The sequence below is a fragment of the Numida meleagris genome, unplaced genomic scaffold (genome assembly GCF_002078875.1).
Source record: "Numida meleagris isolate 19003 breed g44 Domestic line unplaced genomic scaffold, NumMel1.0 unplaced_Scaffold218, whole genome shotgun sequence".
In the NCBI taxonomy this organism is placed as follows: Eukaryota; Metazoa; Chordata; class Aves; order Galliformes; family Numididae; genus Numida; species Numida meleagris.
The window spans coordinates 530303-550477 of NW_018363981.1; the positions used below are offsets into that span (position 1 = coordinate 530303).

The 20175-nt window shown below is 39.7% G+C and overlaps 1 protein-coding gene and 1 long non-coding RNA gene across 2 annotated transcripts in view; one reads left to right on the forward strand and one right to left on the reverse strand.

The window, feature by feature from the left end:
* ADCY1 (adenylate cyclase 1) overlaps nt 1-20175 on the reverse strand; it is a 166165-nt gene that overhangs the window by 22299 nt on the left and 123691 nt on the right. Inside the window, exons 8-11 of the mRNA XM_021382384.1 lie at nt 14107-14262; nt 9627-9821; nt 7057-7154; nt 4101-4185 (exon numbers count right to left, since the gene is read on the reverse strand). Coding sequence (XP_021238059.1) covers nt 4101-4185; nt 7057-7154; nt 9627-9821; nt 14107-14262 — 534 coding nt within the window. The remainder of the gene's footprint in view (nt 1-4100; nt 4186-7056; nt 7155-9626; nt 9822-14106; nt 14263-20175) is intronic.
* LOC110390838 overlaps nt 1-20175 on the forward strand; it is a 44208-nt gene that overhangs the window by 8617 nt on the left and 15416 nt on the right. The window contains exon 2 of the long non-coding RNA XR_002433902.1: nt 4800-4962. This is a non-coding gene — a long non-coding RNA (uncharacterized LOC110390838). The remainder of the gene's footprint in view (nt 1-4799; nt 4963-20175) is intronic.

Genomic DNA, 20175 nt, shown 5'->3' on the forward strand with positions numbered 1-20175 from the left:
AAACAGCATTAGAGAACAAAAACGTCTGGTGGAACGGAGTCTTCAGAATCTCTTACTCATCTCCACGAGTGAAGTGAATGCCAAAAGATGAGAGAAGAAGAACAAGTGTGTCAGGATGTGGTATTTATGTTTGTTCCAACCATACTGTGTTGGTTTTATGTGGCAAGGTTTTAGTAATGGGAGGTGGCCTCTGTGAGCAGAGCACAGCAGCTGCCCCATATCAGATCAGAGCCAGTTCCAGATGGCTCCAAAAGGAACCTGCCACTGGCCAGAGCTGGGCTGTGAGCAACATTGGCTGTGCTGCTGGGAGAGCAGATTTAGGAAAGGGAAAAACTGCAGTGGAACAGCAACTGGGACTGAAGAGTGAGCAAATGTGAGAAACAGCCCTGCAGATGTCGAGGTCAGTTCACAAGGAGGACAGGATGTGCTTCAAGTGTGGAGTAGAAGTTCCTGGCAGCCCCTGGAGAGGCCTAGGGTGGAGAAGGCTGTGCCCCACTAGCCCATGGGGCACCATGAAGAGCAGATCTCCACATGCAGCCAGTGGAGGAGCCCAAGGTGCAGCAGGTAGATGTGGCCTAAAGAAAGCTGTAGCCCATGGAGAGCCCCATAGAAGCAGGCCCTGGGCCAGAGCTGCAGCCTATGGAGAGGAGCCCATGGTGGAGCAGGAGGGCTGGGGGAGCTGCTGCCTTGTAGGGACCCATGCTGGAGCACTGCCCTCCTGAATGATGGGCACCTGTAGGAGCAGTGCTAGAAGAGCTGCAGTCTGTGGGAAGCCCACATGGGATCCGTTTGAAAAGGATGCAGCCTGTGGGAGAATCTCAGGATGGAGAAGGAGAAGAGAGTGACAATGAAGGAGCAGCAGAGATAAAGCAACCTCCATTCCCATTCACTTACACCACTCGAAAGGAGGAGGGAGAAGTTGGGTGAAGTGTTTTTAGTTTGTTTTCAGTTTCTCACTGTCCAATCTATTACTAACAATATGGAATTAATAACATGAATGTCTCTTCCATGTTGTCTGTTTTGCCTGTGATGGTAACTGGATTGTCTCTGTCCTTATCTCAACCCTTGAGCCTTTTTCTCATAGTATTTTCTCTCCCTGTTTTTTTGAGAAGGGGGAGTGAGAGAGCAGCGTGGTGGAGATTATCTAGTCATCAGTGTGAAACCACCACACATAGAGGTCTATTTTCGCTTCAGAAAAAGCTGCTTTTCTTCATTTCCCTTTGCACCGAGAATGTTTGGTACTTCTATTACCTAGGGGAACCATGATATATCTTTCTGACCACAGGACTTTTTCCGGTGACTTCAAGGGGCAATAAGCAACTGTATGAAAGAACTGATTTTAAAGTGGGATCAAGCTATGTCCCTTAAAAAGAATAGGCCAAGACTCATTGATAATAGATTTGACTTAAGATCAAATGAAACAAGTTAAAACCTGAATTTTGGATGAAAGTCATAAGTCCTGGATAAGAGTGTTCACCTCATCACTGACAACAAAAGCATGACATTCAGCAGGCACCAAAGTACCCTCAAAAGGGCTTCTGTAGCCCTGGCAGACAGAAATCTTGTAGTGAAACTCCTCCCCTTGGTGTGGTATATATAGAGATATTTCTCCCGTATGTGTGACCATAGCATTCAAAATCTGAGATAGTTATAGATGAATCACCTTCATCTGGGCTTCAAAACATGAGAATACAGCAACTACAGAAAAAATAAGCCTTGTGTGATCTGAGAATACATTTTGGCTTCACTGGGGCTTCGGTGCACATAAACATTGGTGGGTAATGATCGGTGTTAGATAAATAGATTTATATAAGCATAGGATTGGCCTGGATTAGTTAATTGCACCAGAAAACAGTTTAACTTCAGGTGCTATGGGCAAACTCAACATGAGTGTACTCCGTGTCCTCCTGCAGGTCTTTGACACATATGTTAAACAGGACAAGCTGTTGGATAGACTCCCATGGTACTCTACTTATTACTGCCTTCCAAGTAGAGTACAACCTTTTATCTCCATGTTCTGAACCCGATCAGCCAGACTGGTTTTTATTTAATCATCAAGATGTCTACTCATCTAGACCAAAATCTATCAATATATGAAGCAGATCATGCATTTTTATCCATATATATAAAATGCCTTTATAATGTTTTTGTACAAGGAAATAGATATATTCAATTAATTTGAATTTAAAGTTTGCAAAGAAATTGCTTGCAGAGGTTAAAGTAGTAATAATAAAATGCTGGGAATCCCATAGTATGAAGATAAAGTTGCAAGGTAAATAATAACAAAGCAAAATGCAGATTCAGAATCAGTGGGTTCCAACATATTTCTTTGTGTGTGTTGCATATGTGTTATAAATGTTAACACACTAGACTAGTGGGTTAAAAAGGAAAGTAAAATTTTAAAAGATAAGGTATAAGACGTGTCTGACTGAATGCTCTGATTAAAGCATAAAATGTTTATATTTCTGATATTTTGGTCATTCTAAGATTTCATCTGCTCTTTCATGACAGTACAACATTTTGGACTTCATTTTTGTTGTTTTATTTGTGGGATTTTTATTAACTAAGGATGTAGTGTCAGATACCCTAAGTGCCAGGAAATCAGTAATGTTCAAAATTATTATAGTGATATTGTGACTGAAATGATAAAGCTTGAAGAAGCCTAGTCACTTGTCTAATGTAAAATAATGCTAGAAAAGTGCCAGAAGAATTTGAACAGAAGAATCCCCAGTTCACAATTCTATATTAATTACATGTAATATATTATCTTTTATTCAGTATACAAGGCAAAACTTGTCCACAAAATTTCAATCTGCTATACTCTGAATTTTACATTTATTTATTTTTCTAATGCTGGATTTCATCCAATAAAATATTGAGTCTCTACGGAAACCCGAAGAAGTTACAAATCCTGTTGACTGCAGAAACAAACCTTAAGTTTGCACTAGCCCGTGGGAAATGACATAAAGAGGAACAATTTCCTATAAACTTAATCTGTATCTAATGTTCATGCACAGAACAACACTTGATAAACTCCTGTTCCTTTATGAAACTTAAGAGATAACTAAAATTACTCTCATACAGTTGTCTAAGTTTATAGAGATTTGTTCTGTACCAGATACTCTGCTAAGGTACTATTTATGTTTCCATGAAAACAATTACCTTTCTCCTGCCAAAGGCCATATTTTCTAACTAAAAATTAGTGTGTGCTAATCAGCAGAGCAGATTAACTGTGTAGGTGTTTCTTCTGATTATTTTCTGAAAAAAAATAATAAATTTGGTTTAAGACACCACAGATTTTTTTTTTGTCAGAAAATTAGTCTATAGATGCTTTATTCTCATCTAGTAGACGTTGTTTTCTCCTACAACAACCAGATGTTCTTCTGCATTATTATTGTTGTGAAAATGTAATGGAGGAGACTTAATTATTTCTGAAGATTTTGAAAAGGCCAAGGGTTGTATCTGCAAGACACTTTACCAGCAAAGTCGTTGACGATTTGACAGGAAAAGTTTTGAAAACAAAGGGAAAGTTAGCAGCACTTTACACTTAGATACTAATTTCAGTGGAAGGAGAAACAGCATGCTTCCTTGTCAGAAAGGAGAAAAATCCAGATTAAAGCAGCTGTTCATCCGGGCACTTGAATGGTTTAGTAGCTAGTGGTAGGTGCTCAGGGAAGATATTGCAAAAACAAACAAACAAACAAACAAAAAACACCAACCAATCAACCAACAACCAACCAGCAAAACCCCACACCCATAGTATTAATAGCACTGAATGCTACAGCACTGAAAAAGTCATTCATGTAAAAGACCTTTGCAAAAAAAAAAAAAAAACCAACAAAAAAAAACCAACAAAAAAACATAGCATTAATAGCACCGAAGGCTACAATGCTGGAGAAAATTATTCATGTAAAAGATCTACCTCCAAGTGGATCATCTTTGTTTTTTTGAGTGCCTACTCTGTTACTCAGCAATGAGCTTGAAAAGCACATAGGTTTCAGACTCTCATGCTATGGAGCACATGATGATGGCTTTGTAGTTCATAGCAGAAAGTGTAGCCAGTATAATAAAGAATAATAAATAAATGTTAAAGCACTTACTTGTACTCTCGTGACATGCAGGTACATAATACAAGCCACTAGGAAGCATATGCAGAACACCAGGAGAACAAGAACTATGGTACTCCTAGAATCAAAATACAATAGGAGTAAATCAACTTAACTTAGTAGCAGACATGAGAACAAACAGCACAGACATTTTTCTGAAAAGGTGTTGGATAAGTGCTGGAGGATCCCCCCCTGTGCCTTTATTGTAAAACTAACCATTTCAGGGAAAAAATCACTATGAAAAGTGCTACTCTCAAGAATGAGACACCTGTAAATGTTCTTGTACATGGCACCTACTCTGACCTCAGCAAGGAGATCAAAGCAACTCAAAAAATCACCTACACAGGGTGTCAGGAAAGATGCTTTCTAATTTTGGACTAATGAAGAATATTCAGCATGATGACTCCTATAAATAGAGAGTGCAACTCAGTTACTTGGTCTTGGCAACTGTGAATCAATTACCATCTGCTTTTCCTTCTAACCTCTCCTCAAAGATTCAGAAATCAGACGCCAGTCAACTTGACTTTATCAAGTCAAACAAAATCAGACTGGACTGCACTGCCTTCTACCAACACAGACCAACTCCTTCCTTTTGAGTTTTCCTCAAATAGTAAGAAAAATCTTATCTTTTGCAAAAATACTGTAATAATTCTTATTATTCTTAATCTTCCTTTTTCTGCTCTTTCAAATTAGGGTTGTTCTTAATTAGGAGTACAAGCCAAGTGCTTCTCTTGCTCAACAACCCTATGTTACTGGAGTACACAAAAACTGGTCCACTACTACTGGTGCTGTGATTTATCTTCAGGGACAGCCTGGCCCCCTGCCAGCTATGGAATCAAGGATGTTCGACAACAATGTAAGATGATCTTCATACCTTCTCTTCTAGTCTTGTGAAAACAACATGTATCTTCCTCTCAATCTTGAAAAATTACGTATATGGAGTTTCTAACAGTAGAGGAAAATGAGCAGAACTCTTCTGCTGTGTCTCAGTATTTGTTTTTGACTTGGAGTTCATACAAGAATTTATGCAAGAAGTCATAAATACACAAAAAAGGGAGAATGCTGTGGCGTATATTATGTGTATCTATAACCAAGAAGTGACTCCAGATGTTATAATGTGGATTCTGAATAGAAGTATTAAAAGATAGCAGGCTCCTCTGTATTTTTAGAGAACTGGAATCTATTTAGGATGGCAGTATTGCAAGAAGGCAATGCAGAGGACATGACTGCAAGTGTCCTTCAATGCAGCAATAGCCAACCCCTCACACTAGTGTTGAGTGGGACCATGAAAGATATTGAGCTGTTGCCAGTAAAAAAGTTTTTTGAATACAAACCCAGTGAGACACCAGAAAGATTCATCATCAGGGTTTTTTAGTGGCTATATTGTATTTTTGCCTTCATAACTGGAGAGCTTAAGTTGACAGGAACATAGCCTTTGTTCCATCAGACCCATCTGAGGGTATAAATATATGTTTAGCTGTCAAGCTGTTGTGCTGAGATGATCATAGGAATTGTGAAAACGTTAAGCCCATTGCTTTTTGTGCATTTATGCAGCAAATGGCTTTCTTACAACAATTTCTTGTCTCTAGATTTTTTAACTTCCTCCTTGGAAGACTGTGATACATATCAAAGATCATTATTATCATCTCTCCCACTATAGTAACACTTTACACTTCTTGTCTTGGCTTTTGCATTTGCTTGTCATACTTAGAAGTACTTTTGGCAATCTAAAGAGCAGCTTAAATCTCCAAGTTTTGTGGAGAAGGAAAATTTTCTGATATTTTCAAAGTTTTAGTCTAGCTCATGGTTTCATCTGTGTCACTGCAAGGAGTCACAGTTTGATTGCTCCTAATTAAGAATGACAGATATACTGGAACATGATATCATTCAGTATGTGGCTTTTCTAACTGGCCCAGTAAGGAACCAATCAATTTTCATGGCATATAGTGTTCATGTTCTGCTGGAGCTTCTATTATCTGTCACATCAGAGCTTAAACTGAAAATCTGTCCAGCTGTTTTCTGGAGTTATACTACTTTTTGGAAAAGTTACCAATTATCACAGCATATGATTCTTGCAAATTCATTCTAGTTCCAATGACACTAATGCTCTTTATCTCTCCTTTTTTTAAATACCATGGAATTTCAATTCTTTTACCTACTGTAGATGTGCAGAAGTAGGTGAAATAATTCTCAGCTATGCTCCAGTTAGTCAACAGAAGTAATGTGTCTGGAAACTAAGTGATTTTTTGCAAGTGATTTCAATTTTTTCAGATGTGAGGTATTATGTAAAAAAATTATACACTGGTGGCTATTATTAAAATTAAAAATGTGTCTCGCAAACTTTCAATTAGAAATAATAGGACCATATAAAAGTATTATTCTAACTAGAGATTTATAAGTAGAGAAGATTTGAATTAAAATTAGATATTCAAAAGTACTATCCTGTGTCCCATTTTATCTCCACTGAGCTCCTAGTAATTTGTAAGTGTGAATGAAGTTTACTTTTGATATTCTTATCTGAAAAAATGTGATTATTATCAAGTTATTGAAATTATTAGAAATAACACCTACCTATAACTTAAAGATTTTTGAAAGGATGTCTAATTTTTCTTTAGAAAGCATTTAACATAGCAGTGACAAAACTTGAATTAATCAGTGCACTATAGCATTCAATAACAAGAACCAAACACATTTTCAAATACATCATGAATATTTGGTTATGTCTGCTTTAGTGCAGCCAAGCTCTGACTGCAGTTCATGTAAGAATGGCCAAACTGAATTTGTGGTTCATTTGGACAAATAGAAGAGAGAAGTTAGACTGAGAATAGATTCTCTTATTTGAGAAGATACCAGTCTTGTTGCCTTTCCAGAGATGCTAGCATTTCAATTCCGTGAAAGATGCTTAAAGATGTTCTACTTTGCATTATAATGGCGAAAGACAGAAACTTACTGTGGTATTATTAGAAGGTAGACAAGGCCAAATAAGGCAGCTAGAATTAGTGAGAGAACTACAGCACTGGTGAAGTATTCATCCTGAAGCTGGTGGTACTGTTAAAGAAAGGAGAAAATGAAGACAGTGAGCATTTAATATATACCCAGCCAGCCACTCACACTTGTCCACTCTTAGCAAGAAAGAGCTACAACCAAAAAGCCACTCCACAAACATAAAAATTATCATTACTTAATTCACACAAAAAAACAAACAGATGAGGCAAGTCTACAGAAGACTGCTTAACAAGCTTATTTTAGCTGTTCCTTTTGGCCTAGTTATTTAGCTTTCACCCTGAAATTAGTCAAATCCAGGCCAGACACAGGAATAAGTTTATCTTTTGGAACAAAAATGATTCAGCCATTTTGAAGCTGAAGGAGGAGGCGCTCCTTTCCTCCTCCACTTATTTACCACCCCCAAAACACCCAAAAACTCTAGGTGCTGCTTTTAAGGAGCACTGTCATCTGAAGTGCTCAGGACAGGGCACTAAAGGGTGCTACTGGGAGACTCAGGTTTACTTTTGAACAATTATTGGCCCTGATTCCACTGAAGCACAGTCCCTACAACAGAACAAGTTGTTTTCCCAGAAGGATCTAAATTTCAATCTTCTTTTATCACCTAAAATTAGAATTTGCTTTTGTCAGAATAATTCTAGATTTACACACAAATACTCATAACTGGGATGTGATAACCTCAGAAAGCAAGCAACTCAGTAGAGATCCACACGCAGCAGTAAAAATCAATGGAAATTGAGTCCGGGATTTCACATACTCTAATACTGTAATCATAGAATCATAGAATCATAGAATGGCCTGGGTTGAAAAGGACCTCAAAGATCATCGAGTTTCAACCCCCCTGCTGAGTGCAGGGTCACCAACCACTAGACCAGGCAGCCCAGAGCCACGTCCAGCCTGGCCTTGAATACCTCCAGGGACGGGGCATCCACAACCTCTCTGGGCAACCTGTTCCAGTGCGTCACCACCCTCTGAGGGAAAAACTTCCTCCTAATATCTAAACTAACCCTCCCCTGTCTTAGTTTAAAACCATTCCCCCTTGTCCTATTGCTATCCACCCTTGTGAACAATAATTCCCCTCCTGTTTATATGCTCCCTTCAAGTATTGGAAGGCCACAATGAGGTTTCCCCAGAGCCTTCTCTTCTCCAAGCTAAACAAGCCCAGTTCCCTCAACTTTTCTTCATAGGAGAGGTGCTCCAGCCCTCCGATCATCTTGGTGGCCCTCCTCTGCACTCGTTCCAAGAGCTCCATGTCTTTCTTGTGCTGGGGGCCCCAGGCCTGGATGCAGTACTCCAGATGGGGCCTCACAAGAGCGGAGTAGAGGGGGACCACCACCTCCCTCTCCCTGCTGGCCACTCCTCTTTTAATGCAGCCCAGAACATAGTTGGCCTTCTGGGCTGCGAGCGCACACTGCTGGCTCATGTCCAGCTTCTCGTCCACCAGGACCCCAAGTCCCTCTCCTCAGGGCTGCAAGAATAGAGACAATATACCGAGTCTTGCAAAATGTAGGATTTTCTCAGGGAACAAAGTTTATAGCAAATAGTTCAATATATATATATATTACTGTCAAACTGACTACCCTCTACAAGCACAAGTGTAAAATACAGAGTAGCCTGGAAAAGCACGTTAATTGCATTAAGAAACAAAAAGCCATTTCAAGGAAATTTTGAATTATTTAAACTTCATGTTGTGAGATTAAAAGAAGAAAAAAATCAGCAAAAAAAAAATCAATATTTCCAAAAACACAATACTGTTGAATTGAAACATCTTTTCCTTTCAGTAAACTTTGCCAGCCATTAGTGAAAAAAAAAATAATTGGATTAGATTGGATATAAAGAAAAAGTTTTTTTATAATATGCGTGGTGAGGCACTGAAACAAGTTGCCCAGCAACACATCCAAGGTTATATTGGACCAGGTTCTGAGTAACCTGATCCAGCTGTAGATGTTCCTGTTCATTGCAGGGCAGCTGGACTAGATCTTAAAAAAAAAGATCTTAAACGTCCCCTTCCAACTCAAACAATTCTGTGACTCTATGAAGATTCTATAATTTTATAACTTTTCCTATACATATATTTATGTGCTTATAAGTATGGAGTAAGCCCACAGCTTTCGGCACAGTATGTGGTGTGCCAACAGAATTAAGTGTTCCTTTATATTTTATAGGATAGATTGGATCAATCCTCATCACATAACATATGCAGAGAGAAGTGATCTCCCATCATTAAACCTTTTCCAAAGCCAGTGAATCAGTAGGCAGCCACATCGCCACGAGAAAGAATGAGGAGCTTGAAACGTAGAAAAATTCTGATCTTTCTTTTACCTCCTCCAAGTGCTTCCATGGAAGGTAGAGATAATTTTTCCCTATTAGCTAAAAGACAGTCCATCAGATTATTTAAAGATAGTGAGTAGAATTTAAATACTGTCTATAACAACAACAACAACAACAAAATAGCAACACAATGCTCATTGGCTAACAGTCAGTGAAATCAGTGAAAAAATATTTAAAGCTTCTTACTTTCTTTTCACGCTCAACTTGTTTATACTTCAGGGTAAAGAAGTTCAGGTCAGCCATCTCAGACTCAGTTTGCCGGGCCTCAATCAAACGACTGATGTATCTGTTTACACGAGTTCCAGGAGTGTTGTATACGACATTGGTAGAAAAAGAGGAACGATTCCTGAGCTTTTCAGAGGCTGTCCTTAATGCTCTCCTCTGTAGCACAGGTGGAAGACAGAAGCATTAGTCAGAAGCACTTTTATTAGTGCTGAAATTTAACATATTCATATTACCTCAAGTTCATGGCCAATAGGAGGAATACATTAAGCAGAGCAACTGTATAGGATCTTATCTTAGTATGATTACCATCTTCTAAAAACTCCTTAGATTAAATCCTCATCTCATTATTATCAGTGAAAAAATACTCACTGTGTTCCAGGATTTCAAACCTCATCAGTAGAAATTTTCTTTATATACTGCCCTGAGACTTCTTTTCCACTGAGGAAATAATCAGTCTACTGAACGGCAGTGGTCTACAACAATTAATCAGCTAGCGTATCAGTTCATAATAAATATGTGCATTACATCTGCATACTTACGACCAGTGCAAAGGGCTCACCATTGACTGATATGTTATTTTGGTGATTGTAAAGAAGCATGGATCTTATAAAAAATAGAATAACTTATCAAGTCCTGTTTTGCTGGCTTCATATGTAGAAAGCAGCTTATTTTATCATGAAAAATAATCTTGTGAACATACATGGGCTGAAACATTCAAATCCAATCTCCCGTTTTTTGTTGGTCATAGCAGAAATGCTAATTTGCCAGCCATACAACTACTCTAAATATTTCTAACCATTAATAAAGTTGTTATCTTGCAGAAGACCTTTCAAAGAATTCAAAGCGTAACAGTTATCCCACAAGTTTATATGAAAACTGTGTTGTCAGGAATATCATCAGGAATTAAAAATTTTGCTGTTCATAACGATAAACAACAATTAATTGCTTAAGGTGAAGCAGAATTTACTGCTTAAGGTGAAGCAGAAAAATGCATCTAGAATGTTTTGTAATCTGAATTGAAGTTCCTTTTATTTTTTTTTCATTTACCTCCTTTGGTAAATCAGAAAGGAGAACCGTCTATGACAGGTATGTAGAAGGCTGAGGTACTAAATGAGTTTTTTGCCTCGGTCTTCACTGGCAGCCAGGATTCTTCTATTTCTCACATCTCTGAAGTTCGCACCACTGGGCCTCTAGGTGGGAACTCGGGGAGTAAATCCCCGCCTGTCTTTAGGGCAGAGGAAGTTGAAGACTGCCTCATGAGACTGAATGTATACCAGTCTATGGGGCCAGAGGACATGCATCCCAGAGTCCTAAAGGAGCTGGCTGATGTGGTTGCTGAGCCACTCTCCATCATATTTGAAAAGTCGTGGCTGTCAGGCAAAGTCCCTGGGGACTGGAAAAAGGTAACGTCACTTCCACATTTACAAGAAAGGGAGGAAGGAAGACCCAGGGAATTACAGGCCAGTGAGCCTCACCTCTATGCCTGGGAAAATCATAGTACAGATCCTCTTAGAAGACATGTTAAGGCACATGAGGGATGAGCAGGTGATCCAAGACAGCCAGCATGGCTTTACCAAGGGCAGCTCTTACCTGAACTATCTGGTGGCCTTCCATGATGGAGTGACAGCACTGGTGGACAAAGGGAAGGCGACTGATGTCATCTACCTGGACATGTGCAAAGCCTTTGACATGGCCCCCCACCACATCCTTATCACCAAATTGTAGAGATACGGATTTGAGGGGTGGACTATTCGGTGGATAAGGTATTGGTTGGAAGGCTGTAGACAGAGTGTTGTGGTGAATGGCACTATGTCCAGGTGGAGGCTGGTGATGAGCAGTGTCCGCCAGGGGTCTGTCTTGGAACCAGTGCTCTTCAGCATCTTCATCAGTGACATCAGTGATGGGCTTGAGTGCACCTTCAGCAAGTTTGCTGATGACACCAAGCTGAGTGGTGTGGTTGACATGTTAGAACTAAGTGAAGCCATCCAGTGGGACCTCAACAAACTTGAAAGGTGGGCCCGTGTGAACCTCATGAAGTTCAACATAACAAAGTGCAAGGTTTTGCACTTGGGTTGGAGTAACCCGAGGTACATATGCAGACTGGGAGAAGAACTCCTTGAGAGTAGCTCTATGGAGAAGGACCTGGGGGTCCTGGTGGATGAAAAACTGAACATAAACCAGCAGTGTGCTCTTGCACACTTGGCCTTGGAAGGCCAATGGTGTCCTGGGCTCCATCAAAAGAGGGGTAGCCAGCAGGGACAGGGAGGTGATTGTCACTCTCTACTCTGCCCTCGTGAGGCCCCATCTGGAGTACTGCATCCAGGTCTGGGTTCCCCAGTACAGCAAATATGTGGAGCTGTTGAAAAGGGTCCAGAGGAGGGCCACGAAGATGATCAGAGGTCTGGAGCACCTCCCCTATGAAGACATGCTGAGGGACCTGGGCTTGTTCAGCCTGGAGAAGAAAAGGCTGTGAGAAGACCTCATTGTAACCTTCCAGTATTTAAAAAGGGATTATAAACAGGAGGAGAATCAACTTTTCACTTGGGTAGGTAGTGATAGGACAAGGGGGAATGGTTTTAAGCTCAAGGAGGGAAGGTTTAGATTAGATGTCAGGAGGAAGTTCTTCACAGAGAGAGTGGTGAGGTGCTGGAACAGGCTGCCCAGAGAGGTTGTGGATGCCCCATTCCTAGAGATGTTTAAGACCAGGTTGGATGGAGCCCTGAGCAACCTGGTCTAGTACCAGATTTGGAGGATAGTAGCCCTTCCTGTGGCAGGAGGGTTGCAACTTGGTGATCCTTGGCGTCTCTTCCAACCCAAGTGATTCTATGATTCTGTGAAGCCTGTAGCATACTAACAGAGATGAGGAATACAGCCTTCTCTTATTAAATGAAAAAAAAGAAGAAACAAAAATGCTTCTTCGTTTTAAAATCTGGCATGGGGTATATGATGGAATAAGCTCTGTTACCTATTATTCTCTTTGAAATAGGATTAAAGCTACAGTGCTTAGTCAAATTAGCTGTTGCTCATATAATTGCTTTCACTATGTATCTTATGTTTTTTTCTCTGTTATTATTTTACAAAGTAGACTTACATGATATCTGTGATTAAGGCACATTACTTATATTTCTCAGAAATTACTTAAATAAATGTATACTGCAGTAGAGTGCTGACTTCAGAGCTTTTATAGCCATTCCTTGTTTTAACTGATTAGAAGATATATGTTTCGGAATAAACCCTAGACTGAAACACAGTGCATCTATATTAAAATCATATATCATGCTCCAAGTTAAATGTGCTGTTTCAGGTACAAAATCTTCAAACACTTGATTCAAATAAAGAAAGTAATTCAGAACTTCACCATATATGTTCTCATACAAAATAAATACATAAATCAAATAAACACATCCCATAGTTGGATTTTTTTGTATATTTCACAAGAAACATTATAAAGAATTGCATATGTTTCAAAGACTGTGTATGTTGCTATTTTCAAATACTCAAAAAACAGTACTAATTTACAACTGAAAGGCCATACTGAAGTGCCTGGAGTATGTCCATTTCAAAACCAAATTTGGAATTTCTGAACTTCTTTACTGAAATTGCATTTTAACTGAGCTAACAGAATTTTCTCCACTTTTCCCACAGAAGAAACATGAGCATACATAAAATCCAAAATAGAAGTTATAAAGCTTTCTGAAAATAAGACTTAGATTGAATCTTCAATAACTGTACATTATGCTGTAAACTGTACATTTAACAATAAAAAATAGGTTAAAAAAAAGGTGGAGCAATTCAAAATTAATTGCTGATTTCAGTACACACTTTTCCTGCTTTGGAGTACCTGTGGAGTGGCGTATGTTATACTGTCATCTGCTGGCAAAGAAAATAGAGCAAGACTTCATATGTTTTTTACTCTGTAAGTTTCTGGGTAAAGCCATGCTCAGAAAAGTCAGGGACTACTATCAGATAAAGCTGCTAGTATGATGAGTTATGGCATTAAAATCTATTCAAGAATGTTGTGTTTGGTATTTCTGTTAGGGACTTAGTGGTGTTTTTTGCTAATCAGTGACCTTTTGCTTTTTAGAGAACCATTTATAGACACATTTTTTCTTATTTTTCATTTTTTTGTCATCAGCTTCATACTGTGGTGAGCTCACAATGCAAAAGAACAGCTCTTACATAAATTGTAACTGCATAAATAGCCCCAGAATCCATAGTTTCTGTGTAGAAAGGCCTTAATAAAGGCCACATAGGCTTCAAATGTGAGATCTGTTATAAGTGAGTTTTGTCTTTAGTGTGAGAAGGCTGCATGTATTTTCCATTGCTTTGTGTGTTAGGTAGCTCGAGCCCCAGCAGGAACACAAGAAAGAGCTGGCCAGACCATCCCATGTATATTCAGAGCAAGTCTCTGTGAGGTCCTGAAATGGTCCACATGAATTACCTTATCATCATCTTCACATGTCATGACATTGGAGAAAGGTATCTCTGCTTTGAACATCTTACGACAGTGCATGAGCTGAACAAGAAGATAGCAGACAGTCTTGAACTTCATTCTTTTGGCAGGCTTAATGTCTGACAGAATCAGCCCAGGAAATATCTGTTGATGAGAAAAATATTATTTGTAATTCTCATTAAAATTCCAGTGCGGACATGCCTACTATCAGATATCTACATCATCTGGAAGTCAGAAGAAGGGAATAACCCAATCAAAAAGCAATGCATTTTGATAACACTGAATGCATTTGATGACATTATATATTCACATATGAAGACTATTTCATCTTTTTATCTACTTATCTATTTTTCAATTTATTTCATATTCAAGCAAAGTATTTAAACACAGTTAATATTTTGAGAATAGTTTCCTACATAGAAATGTAGGCTATTAAAAAAAAATGACAAGTTCATAAAAGAGGCAATATTTGTAATTCTTTAACTTAAAACATCTGGAAAAGTAGAAAAAAATATGGAGAAAGTTTTTAGTAAATGATGCTAAAAATATAATTTCAGTCTTCTTCTTATTCGCTCATTTTGTTACTTCAGCCACTTGTAAGCTCAATAAAATCAGAAAAAGATAGCTTTTGCTTCAAAGACACATGCCCTGGAAGGAGATTGTGACACAATGAAATTATATTTTATATCTTGTTATTTCAAAGTATGAAATATACCACAAATAATTATTCTCAGAGGGCAGAGTATAATCTGTTTCTTTTACCATGGAACTCCCATTTCAGCAAGAGCAAGTATTTTCTTGGTTAACTTTTCAGCATGTATTCAACGCTTGCTGATTTCATTAAACCTGTAGCACACATTCATATGCCTTCACAGACAGAAAAATGATCCTTTATTCTGCTCTCAGTGCTTGTACCAATCTTATTCATGCTTGTAGAATATGTAAGGTAGTGTTTATGGGAAATGTGGAAGAAACTCATGCCACCACACTATGGAAATTTAAGCTTGTAAAATTAATCTTGTCTGGAACAGCAAAATAAATAAGCAGCAGACAGTTTGGTCCCTAATGGTCCTAAGTACAAAATAAAAGTCATACTACAAAGCTTTATTTAACTTTTCTGAACCCTCCTATGGTGCTGAAGGATTGATGTCCAGTTCTCACAATATTAGAGCAGTTTACATCATTACTTGATGTAATGTAATGATCTAGAAAATAAGATGGACATAAACTTGTAAATTTGTTTAACGTATGATTTCATGGATATCTAAATTCAGAGAGATGGAGGTGAATTACACTATGTTTATATTCTGAATGGCATCTCAGTTATGGGTTTGATATTCTGTTTAACACACAGTGAGCACTTGCATTTTTGGCAAACATTTCAAACCTTTCACTGTGGACATTGCTTCATCTAGGTCATGGACTTTGTTTTTTGGTCTCCATTAGTCTGGCTCAGAAAAGACAATCTTAAGTACAGAGGGCTAGAGAAGGTGCCAAAAAGGATTCTTTAAGGATGTGCCTCAGTAGAAATGCAAGAGTGGCAAAAAATAGGCAGAGTATCTTGCTAGCAAAAGATTCAAGAAGGCATCAGAAAGAAAGGCAAACACATAATTATACCCTCCTATAAAAGAAAATAAAAGAATTTAAACTTTTCTCAATACAGACTTCTTACAATAGATGCATCTCTGAGTATAATGTGAAGCTTAAAATTTTGGCTCAGGCAGTATACCCATGCCACCAACATGACTCTTCCTGAAATATATATATTTTCATGCTGTTTCCTAAACATAACTTCAAAGAAGTAGGTTGGACAAATATTTTATCTCATACCATCATCTGCTTTTTTCCTTTCTAAAGCTTATCAGCAGATAATAGTTCAATACTGTACAGACTTCGGATGTTGAAAATACAACTGAGTTTTCCAGCTGTCTCTGATTCAAATCAAAGGCTTTCAGATCAGATCACTGAATAAACCAGAGTACTGTGTCTAATTCTATGCTCCCCTGCACAAAAAAAAGATAAACTGAAATAAGCCAGATCAACAAAGGCTCACAAACATGATAAGCATGCTAAAAGATATGACATATGAGAAAAGCCTGATTTTCATTTAGCTGTGAGAACACTGAGAAGAGATCAAATAGCTGTCTTCAAATACCTACATAGTAATTAGAAGCCAGAGTCATCCCCAAAATGCTCAAAAATTTATTGGGCTACACTACTAGTTACTAGCATCCAACTAGACTTTGCACCACCGAACACCACTCTCTGGGTTAGATCATTCAGCCAGTTTTCAATTTACCTCACTGATTATTCAGCCCATACATCAACAGCTCGTTCTGAGAATGTTATGGGAGACAGCGTCAAAGGCCTTACTGAAGTGCAGGAGACTACATCCACTGTCATCTATCAGCCATTTCACTGCAGAAGTTTATCATCAAGTTGGTCAAGCATGACTTTCCCATGACAAATTCGTGTTGACTACTCCAAATGATTTTCCTGTCCTTCATGTGCCTGGAAATGGCTTCGGGGTTTACCTGTTTTTTGTTTTTCCGGGGGAGGAAGTGAGACTGACTGGCTTGTAGTTCTCTGGGTCCTCATTCTTGCCCTTCCTGAAGCCGAGTGATGTTTGCATTCTTCCAGTTCTCAGGCATCTCTCCCAGTTGTCAGGATCACTCAAAGATTATTGGGAATGCCCTCACAGTGACATAGCCTGCTAACTCAGAACCCTTGGGTGCATCCCATCAAGACCTAATGTACGTCCAGTTTGTTTCAGTATTCCATGACCTGATCCTCTTTCACCAAGGGTACATTTTTCTTTCTCCAGCCTTTCCCTCTGGTCTCTGGGACCTGTGATTCTTGAAGGCTGGTCTGGTTGGTAAAGACTGAGGAAAAGAAGACATTCAGTACTTCAGTCTTTTTTATTGCCCATGTAACCAGATTTCCTATGTCATTCAGGAGTGGATCAACATTTTTCCTAGTTTTCCTGTTGTTGTCAATGCACTTACAGGAGTCCTTCTTGTCATCTTTGACATCTATAGCCAGATTCAATTTTGTTTGGGCTTTAGCTTTTCTAACTTAATCCGTGTATTCTTGGACAGTAACTCTGCGTGGCTCTCAGATTACCTCCATCAGCTGTGTGCTTCATTTTTTGTGTTGGATTTTGGCCTGGATCTCCTTGTTCATCCACACAGGCCACCTAGAATTTCTGCCTGACTTCCTGCTCATTGGGATGCACTACTCTTGAGGAGGTAACTTGAATATTAACCAGCTTTCTTAGGACCCTTTTCCCTACAGATCCTTCACCCATGAAACTCTTCCAAACACATTCTTGAAGAGGCCAAGTCTGTTCTCCCAAAGTCTAGGGCTGTAACCTTTCTTTTTGCCATCCTCACTGCCCTCAGGATCCTAAACTCCACCATCTTATGGTCACAGCATCCAAAGCTGTCTTTGACCTTTATATTCACAACAAGGTCCTTGTTTTTGGTGGGATGAGATCCAGCATATTACCTCTCCTTTTTGGCTCATCTATCACTTTGAGGTGAAATTTACCAGCAACGCTCTCCATGAAAGTCCTGGATTGCTTATAAGGTCTCAGTCAGCTCCTCGTCCTTCCCCAGGCAGAACTCCATACACTCCAACTGCTCTCTCAGGGACAGAAGGGACAATTCCTGCTCCTCATTTTCTTAAAGAGCCTGTATCAATTCATTGCAACACTCCAGTCATGGGAATCATTCCACCACATCTCTATGACTCCAATGAGATTACAGCTCTAAAACTTCACACATTTCTAACTCCTAATATTCCTTCACCATGGTACTTGCATTAGTAAAACAAGCACTTACAACAGGCACCCTAGAGCGCTGGGTTCCCATAAAGGGTTTGGGGACTTTCTCCATAATGGTGCCTTCTTGTCACTTCTTCGTTTACCTGCAAGGCTGATAGTGATCCTGCTTAAACCCCATTTTGTTGCTTTTATGATCCCTACCTGTCCAATGCTCCACTTAAATATAGTGGTCCCACTTAAAATACAGTTTTGCTCCACTTTATTAGCTGGATCTCATCTCCCCCAAGCAGACGCTAATCCACAAACAGGGTCCCATTATCACAAAACCAAAACCATATCACAAAACCAGTTCTACAACCAAATATTGACTTCTACTATCAGTGCCCTCCTCCTAACACCATTTCCCCCTACAAGCAGGATTCAAGAGAAAACCACCTGGACTCCATGTCTTTGTTTACTTTCCTTAGAGCTCTGCCAGATGCCAGAGGTTTAACATAGCTGTACTGTTTGTGCTCACACGGAACATAGGAAGGTGTAGTAGTCAGAGGGGTGCACAAGATTCAGCAGTATCCCACAGTATCCTGGAACTGGACCTCTACTGGCTGCCAGTTGGTAGGTAGGTCAGATGAGTCACTGGCTCTAGCTGACAGGTCAAATGAGTGCCTTGGTCTCCTGCAGCAGGGACTTATTCATTACATCCTGTGGTTGGAGTCTAATACAGGCTGCCTGATCAAGTGGGCCTGCTGATAAGGCCTTCTTGCTTCAGCTACAAGAAGCATCATACTCACAGGCTCTCATCCTGATGGGAGATTTCAACCACACAGATAGCTGCTGGGAAAGAACACAGCAGGCTTTAAGCAATCCAGAAAACTCCTGGTGTGCACTGAAGATAACTTTCTTATCCAGGTATTAGACAAACTGGTGCTCATCAGTGCAAATGAACTCATTTAAAGAGGTTAAGATTGGAGGCAGTCTGGGCTGTAGCAACAGTGCTCTTGGTGAATTCATGATCTCGAGGAACATAGGCCTGTGAAAAAGCAAAGTCAAGACCTTAAACGTCAAAAGAGAGAACTTCCAGATGTTTAAGGATTTACTGGATGAGATCCCCTGGAAAGCTGCCCTTAGGGTCAAAGAAACTGAGCAGAGCTGGCAACTCTTTAAGAACATCTTTCTGAGAGCAGAAGAGCTCTCCATCCCCATGTGTAAGAAATCAAGGATGAGAGGCTGGAAACCAGCATGACTGAGCAAGGACCTGCTGGCCAAGCCGAAAAGAAAATGCATAGGCAGTGGAAGCAGTATGTGTGGCCTGGGAAGAGTGCAGAGATGCCATCTGGACATGTAGAGACAGGATCAGAAAAGCTAAGGCACAGATAGAACTGAACATAGCAAGGGGCATGAAAAATAACAAGAAGGGATCCTATAGGTCCATCAGCCAGAAAAGAAAGGCCAAGGAGAGTGTACCCCTACCAATAAATGAGAAGTGAGAAATGGCATCAACAGACATGGAAAAGGCTGAGGTACTCAGCAAGTTCATTGTCTTCACTGGCAGCCAGGCTTCCCATGCCTCTCATGTCCCTGGACCTTTAGATGTGGGTTGGGGTGGAGAAATCCCTCACACTGTAAGCAGAGGAGATTCAGACCCCTTGATGAAACCGAACATGTACAAGTCCATTGCCTCTGATAACATGCATCCCAGAGTCCTGGAGAAACTGGCTGATGTAGTTGCCAAGACACTCTCCATCATATTGGATGACTTTGCTGTCAGCTAAAGCTCCTACTGACTGGAAAAAAAGGGAAAACATCACTCTCCTTTTTAAGAAGGATAGAAAGGAAGACCTGGGAAATTACAGGCTGGTGAGCTTCACGTCTGTTCCTGGGAAGATCATGGAATGGATACTCCTGGAAGCTAAAACATTAAGGCATGTGCAAGACGAGGTGATCCGTGACAGCCAGGCCAGTCCTCCTCTGCTCTGCTCTCATGAGGCACCATCTGGAGTACTGCATCCATGTCTGTAGCCCTCAGCAGAAGAAAGACATTGAACTGTTGAAGTGAGTCCAGAGGAGAGCCACAAAAGTAATCAGAGTGCTGGAGTACCTCTCCCACAAAGAAAGGCTGGGAAAGCTTGGCTTGTTCAATCTAGAGAAGAGAAGAGAAGAGAAGAGAAGAGAAGAGAAGAGAAGAGAAAGAGAAGAGAAAGAGAAGAGAAAGAGAAGAGAAAGAGAAGAGAAAGAGAAGAGAAAGAGAAGAGAAAGAGAAGAGAAAGAGAAGAGAA